This window comes from Nicotiana sylvestris, chromosome 10 (genome assembly GCF_000393655.2).
Source record: "Nicotiana sylvestris chromosome 10, ASM39365v2, whole genome shotgun sequence".
NCBI classification, from domain to species: domain Eukaryota; kingdom Viridiplantae; phylum Streptophyta; class Magnoliopsida; order Solanales; family Solanaceae; genus Nicotiana; species Nicotiana sylvestris.
This window is the reverse complement of record NC_091066.1, coordinates 54,353,311-54,360,320: the sequence shown is the minus strand read 5'-3', so window position 1 is coordinate 54,360,320 and position 7,010 is coordinate 54,353,311. Positions and strand designations below refer to the sequence as shown.

General features: G+C 38.9%; 1 protein-coding gene across 1 annotated transcript; it reads left to right on the top strand.

Moving 5' to 3' along the window:
* The first annotated feature begins 576 nt into the window (after nt 1-576).
* LOC138879344 (uncharacterized) lies at nt 577-1,197 on the top strand. The gene is made up of 2 exons (XM_070158954.1): nt 577-999; nt 1,060-1,197. Exons 1-2 carry the CDS (start codon nt 577-579, stop codon nt 1,195-1,197), a joined length of 561 nt encoding a protein of 186 aa, XP_070015055.1.
* Nucleotides 1,198-7,010: the final 5,813 nt, after the last annotated feature.

Genomic DNA, 7,010 nt, shown 5'->3' with positions numbered 1-7,010 from the left:
TGCTCATTTGGGATTCCTGCTAGAAAATTGCTTGGGTTTATTGTAAGTCGGCGAGGAGTAGAACTGGATCCATCAAAAGTCAAAGCCATTCAAGAACTACCATCGCTAAAGAACAAGAAGAATGTGATGAGTTTCTTGGGGAGGCTTAACTATATCAGCTGATTCATAGCACATTTTGCAGTTATCTGTGAGCCAATCTTTAAGATATTGAAGAAGGAAGCCGCTACCAAATGGACCGATGATGGCCAAAAGGCCTTCGGCAAAATCAAGGAGTACCGATCAACACTACCAGTCTTAGTCCCGACCGAGCCAAGTAGACCCTTATTACTCTACCATGCAGTGTTAGATGGAGCTTTCGGCTGCGTTCTGGGGAAGCATGATGAAACAGGGTGGAAGGAGTAAGCAATTTATTATCTTAGTAAGAAGTTCACCCCGTACAAGGCTCGAAATTCTCTGTTGTAATGCACCTGTTGTGCTTTAACTTAGGTAGCTCAAAAGCTGAGACATAACTTCTATGCCTATACTACATATCTCATATCAAAGATGGATCCTTTGAAATACATCTTTCAGAAGTCCATGCCCACTGGCAAGATAGCCAAATGGCAAATCCTATTGAGTGAGTTCGACATTGTTTACGTAACTCAGAAAACAATCAATGGACAGGCACTGGCGGACCACCTTGCTGAAAACCCCGTGGATGGAGGATACGAACCCCTAAAAATGTATTTTCGTTATGAAGAGGTATCATTCATAGGAGAAGACATTATGGAATCCTATGACGATTGGAGAATGTTCTTTGATGGAGCAGCAAACTTCAACGGAGTTGGCATAGGAGCAGTCCTAACATCAGAAACCGGTCAACATTATCCGGTGTCTACCAAACTCAGGTTCCCTTGTACTGCCGAGTATGAGACCTGTATCTTAGAACTTAAAATGGCCATTGACATGAACGTTCAAAAACTGCTGGGGATTGGAGATTCATATTTACTTATACATCAGGTACGAGAAGAATGGACAACCAGGAACTCTAAAATACTCCCGTATTTGCATCACGTATAGGAAATTAGAAAGAGGTTCACAAAGACAGAAGTCCAACATGTTCCCAGAATCCAGAATGAGTTTGCCGATGCATTGGCTACCCTATCATCTATGATACAGCATCCAGACAAGAATTTCATTAATCCCATTCAAGTATAAATCCATGATCAACCAATTTACTGTGACCATATCGAAGAGGAAGCAGATGGAAAGCCTTGGTTTCATGATCTCAAGGAATATTTGGCAAAAGGAGAGTACCCAAAACTTGCAAATCCTACTCAGAAATGCACACTTCGGAGATTGTCCAACAACTTCTTTTACAGCGGAGGAATCTTGTATAGGAGGACTCCCGACTTAGGATTGTTGAGATATGTCGATGCAAAGGAAGCATCCAGGCTATTAGAGGAAATTCATGCTGGGACCTGCGGTCCACATATAAACGATTTTGTCTTAGCGAAGAAGATACTCCGGGCTGGTTACTTTTGGATGACTATGGAAATGGACTGCAACTAGTATGTCTGGAAATACCACCGATGTCAAATACATGCAGACATGATAAAGGTATCTCTAAGTGAGCTTAACACAACAAGCTCACTGTGGCCGTTCGCCGCCTGGGGAATGGACATTATTGGACCAATCGAGCCTAATGCTTCCAACGGACATAGGTTTATCCTAGTAGCCATTGACTATTTCACCAAATGGGTCGAAGCAGCATCCTATAGAGCAGTGACTAAGAAAGTCGTGGCAGACTTTGTCTGCGACCGCATTGTTTCTCGATTCGGGATTCCAGAGCCAATCATTACTAATAATGGCTCCAACCTCAACAGTGACATGATGAAAGTCATGTGCAAACTTCAAGATCAAACATAGAAATTCCATATCCTACAGGCCTTAAATAAATAGGGCTGTAGAAGCCGCCAATAAGAATATCAAAACAATATCGATGAAAATGATAGAAAGGCATAAAAGTGGCACGAGAGGTTATCATTTTCTCTTCTAGGGTATCGTACTTTGGTCCACACATCAACCTGGAAACCCCTTTTATGCTTGTCTATGGTACAGAGGCTGTCATTCCCGCTGAAGTAGAAATTCCTTCCTTAAGGATCATACAAGAGGTTGAGCTCAACGACGCAGAGTGGGTAAAATGTCATTATGAGCAACTAGCCCTTATAGACAGAAAGAGAATGAACGCAGTCTGCCATGATCAACTCTATCAGAATAGAATGTCCAGAGCCTTCGACAAAAAAGTCAAGCCAAGACAGTTCACACCGGGGCGGCTGGTGTTAAAGAAAATTTTTTCCCATCAAGATGAAGCCAAGGGTAAGTTCTCTCCCAACTGGCAGGGTCCATACATCGTTAACCGAGTTTTGACAGGAGGAGCCCTCATACTTGTAGAAATGGACGTAGAAATCTCGCCAAAGCCGATCAATTCAGATGCAGTCAAGTGTTACTATGTGTAACCTTTATGCTTTCCTTATATGATGTAATTTGAACTACGCCTAACCTAATTTTCATTTAAGAGGGGATATGTAGTCAGCCCTATGGTTTTGGTCACAATTTAATAAAAATTTCATCCCCCCCAATTGGAAACTAGGGCAGAATTTTAAGGAGGACCCTCAAAATTCTAAAGTAATTTCAACTGAACGCCACACAAGCAACAGTTAGAAATACCAACCCATCAAATTGGGGTAGAATTTTGAGAAGGAACCTCAAAATTCGGTAACAAGAGAGGTTTCAATGTCCTGAACCATGTCACAGTCGTCGGTTCATCGAAAAGCTATTTATAAATTATCATTTATGTCATACTTTTACGAAATCATGCATGAAACTGCTTTGTTTAGCAATGATACAGACGTTATCACTGGATCAAGCCGAATGAGTCAAGCAAAGCCAGCAAGGATACGAACTAACCTCCCCCCTAAAAAATTCACGATTTTTCTTTGGATGCAGGCACGAGGATTGCGAAATCATCAAATATACTGTACGCCCATGGAACAAACATTGTTCAAGAATATAACTCTCTGAACCGTTGCACTTGCCAACATTTGCTATCAGCACACACCAATGATGTCTCGTATGTCACAATGCTCACAGTAATCACAATGCTACAATCTGCTTTTAGCTAAGAAAACTCTGCTATCATTTGTCATTTTATTTCTTGCATAAGGCTACCATTTTGCCTTCTGAGACTAAACACTATCTCCAACTGCATTCTTGCATTGCATAAGGCTACCATTCTATGGAAGACTAAACGTTGTCTCCATCTGCATTCTTGCATTGCATAAGGCTACCATTCTGCCTTCCGAGACTAAACACTATCTCCATCTGCATTCTTGCATTACACAAGGCTACTATTCTACCTTCCGAGACTAAATGTTTTCTCCATTTGCATCTGCGTCCTTGCATAAGGCTACCTTTCTGCCTTCCGAGGTTACTATCTACCTCTATCTACATATGCATTGCATAAGGCTACCATTCTGCCTTCTGAGGTTAAGTCTACCTCCGTCTACATTCTCATCTTTGCATAAGGCTATCATTCTGCCTTCCGAGGCTAAGTTCTACCTCCAGTTTTCTTCAAAACTAAGTGCCATCTCAAGCACTATTTATTTCGCTTTTCTTATGGGCTAAGCTCTGTCCTTCAAATCGCAAGACTAAGCTCTGTCTTGTCCACATCATACTACTACATCTTTCATGGGCTAAAATATCGCCAACTCACCCAAAGGCGTCATCGTTCGGAGGCACCATCTTCATAGCCCGAGAACACCATGTCATGGCCTAAGGATCTCTTTCAATCTTTTGCATATCATTATTCAAAGGCAACATGGTTCGGAGGCACCATCCTTATAGACCGAGAGTATCATTTCATGGCCTGCAAATATTTTGTCATACGCTTCATGGCCCAGGACATCATGGTCTAAGGACGTCATCCTAATCGTCTAAAGACAACATTCATGGTCCGACGGGAATTTGAATCATGTTTAAATTTATGCACAGTATACGTTGTGTTGTTTCTAATTGTAGGTAAACCGACAAGAAACGGTCATCCCAGTAGGAGCGATCCCGCTCCAATTCCTGCAGCCTGATCAAACCTAGCCATTCCTGTAAACCTACCACTCACCACACCCTAGATATTGTGTCCGTTTTTGAAATATCTTCATCAGCACAGTCCACATGTGAACCCTGAACTGCATACGGCATGATTCCTATGAAACCAAGGATATGTAGGCAACCCATAAGCCACGGTGCGGCCTAACCTCTTCAAAACCATTTCGCTTGGTCAAAATTGGTCATCATATCTTTACGTGACAACTCTTTCATCCCTCCCAGTTAAAGAGGGGCAGCTGTTGATACCCAATTTTTTCCTATATATTTTCAATATGCAAAATAACTTCAAAATAGCATATATAAGCAAGTCCATATGTTTTATTATTTTTCCACAATTTTTTAAAGGTTTAATTTGATTTATTTTCTCCCTTTTTAACCATAAAATCCAAATAATTATTTCTGAATTATTATTTTTGACAATCCATCTATTATATTTTTATATTTATATCAAAATATGGCTTAGGTAATTTTTACATATTTTTACAATTTTATTTAGTATTTTTAAAGCTAAATTGCATATAATTACAATATTAGCCCTTTTAAGGTTTAATTCGGTTTTATTTTATAAAATGGGATCCTACATTTTTAAATTGTTAATTATATATTATAAATCATTTTAGTGCATTAAATTTGTTTTCAAAAATAAACTACTATTTTTTATAAAATTAAAAGTGAAAAGTGGCTATTTAACTCGTAGTCACATTCATATTTCAATTATAACCCAAATCAGGCCCCAATTCCCCCAGCCCAATTTTAATTAAACTCGACCCTAACCCAATTTTAACCCTACCCAAACTCGGATCCCCACCTACCTCATTTAATCCAGGCCATTGATCATTCAGATTAACGGCTACGATTCCACCTGCCTAAAATAAACCTAAACGACCCCTTACACTAAGTCATTTCTCACCACACGCCGCCCTTGAATCTCCTTCCTCTCCAATTCTCTCTGCAACCTCACCTAAAACCTAGCCGCCGCCACCCAAATCCACCATAATCCCTTTCAATCCCCCTCAATCCATGGACTCTCATGGCAGTTTGAGACGTGTACTCGTCTCATATGTCTATGCGTTACCTATTTTCGTGATTCCAAAGGTAGATCTTGAAGATATCTGGTCCAGTCTTTGCTCAACTTCTATCCATGGCCTTTCTCCAGCCATCCATGGCCGTTTGAGTCAGATCGTTGACTTTACTGGCTAGATCGTTAACCTTTCAAACTCATTCTCACTTTTCTGGGTTCTCTGAAACCCTAACCAATAAGTTCTTTCGATTTTCTCTTAGATCTATCTTAGATCAGTGTGTGGTACGAACTTCTTGGTATTTTCTCAAAGGTTCTTCGATTTTCTTTCAAAGTGACTCTTCGTTTCTAACGATTAGGGTTTTATCAACCTCTTTTAAAAGATCTCTTCTCCAATTTTTAGTGTTGTTTTATGCTTTTACTATGGTTTAACAGTTTGCTTATATTTTTTTTCTTTCTTCTTCTACCTGGTTCATCGTGTTAAAAACCCTAAGTGATTTGGTTCTATCCGGGGTTCTGAAACTCTCTTTGTTTATTTTATACGCATGCTTAGTTCGATTAAGTTCTTTGTGTTTGAATCCTTTTTCCTTGTTTGACTTATCTGATCTGAGTTCCTACCATTTTTTTTAATTTGACTAGTGTTCAAACCCTAATTTCTTAAAAGGTTTTCCTTACTTACTACTGTGACTTCTTTACTTGTTCTGACTTTCTTTACCTGTTAGACTGGTTTCTTCACTTTGTTTTTACGTGTGAGCCATGACTGTTTGACCTTGTTGATTACCATGTTTTGAATAGCCTTTAGCCTATTCATGTCGCTCTTGTATGTTTATGTTCATCTAGTTTGCTCCCTTTTGTCAATATGTTTGACCCTGCATGTCTGATACTTCTGTTCATCCTATTTATATGTCAAAGTGCTGTCACACCTCTTTTTTACACCCAGAGGGTATAAGGGAGTTTTTTCACTTTAAGTGACATTATTCGAAACAAGATTATTTATTATTTTTTAGAGTCGCCACTTGGAATATTTTACGGTGTTCCAAGTTACCAATTTATTTTAAATCCCAAATCGAGGAAAATCGACTTTCCTTTTGAAGTCTCCGAACCAAAAATTTTGAATAAGGAATTCTGTTAACCCGGAAGAAGGTGTTAGGCATTCCCGGGTTCTGTGGTTCTAGCACGGTCGCTTAAACTATTATAATTGGCCTATTATCTGATTTATTACATGTTTTAGCCTATGGTGCATTTTTAACTTATTAACTACTTTTAATTATTTTTTAGGAAGATTCAACGTTATTTAAAGCATGTCTTGAACCACGCCACATGAAATGCACCCACGATCCACGACATATTTTATTTAACGTTGTTGAGAATTGGAGTTGGGTCACATGAAATGCACACCCATGTTTAAGGAAATTAATTTAAATTGCACGCCTAAAGCAACTACGCACTTTCAAGTTAATGACAAGGCTTGCGAGGGCCATGAAAAATTCAACTAATGGCACACCTCAATTTCTAAAGGGTTAAAATTAATTATTCGAGGGCCATAGGTTATCTATTTTTACACTATGGCACACCTCGATTCTTATTTTAAAGGATGTTCGAACTAAGCTTTTGAGGGCCATAAATTATATCTTACTTAATATGGCACGTCTCAAATCTAATTGTTCAAATGATTTCTTATTTTTAAATCAGGATGGCCATAAAATATTGGTGTTACATAATATGGCACACCTCAACTTAGGTAAAAGAATTATTTTAAACAAAAAAAAACATAATTTAAAACTAATGTTTGCACACATACTAAAATCACACTGGTTTCAGGCACTTGGGTCACACCTGCCATAGATGA

Excerpts from the sequence above, each read along its gene's own strand:
- LOC138879344 (XM_070158954.1), top strand. The coding sequence starts at position 577 with ATGCCCACTGGCAAGATAGCCAAATGGCAAATCCTATTGAGTGAGTTC. Across the intron at positions 1,000-1,059 it reads CATATTTACTTATACATCAG|GAAATTAGAAAGAGGTTCAC; the intron begins GTACGAGAAGAA and ends CATCACGTATAG.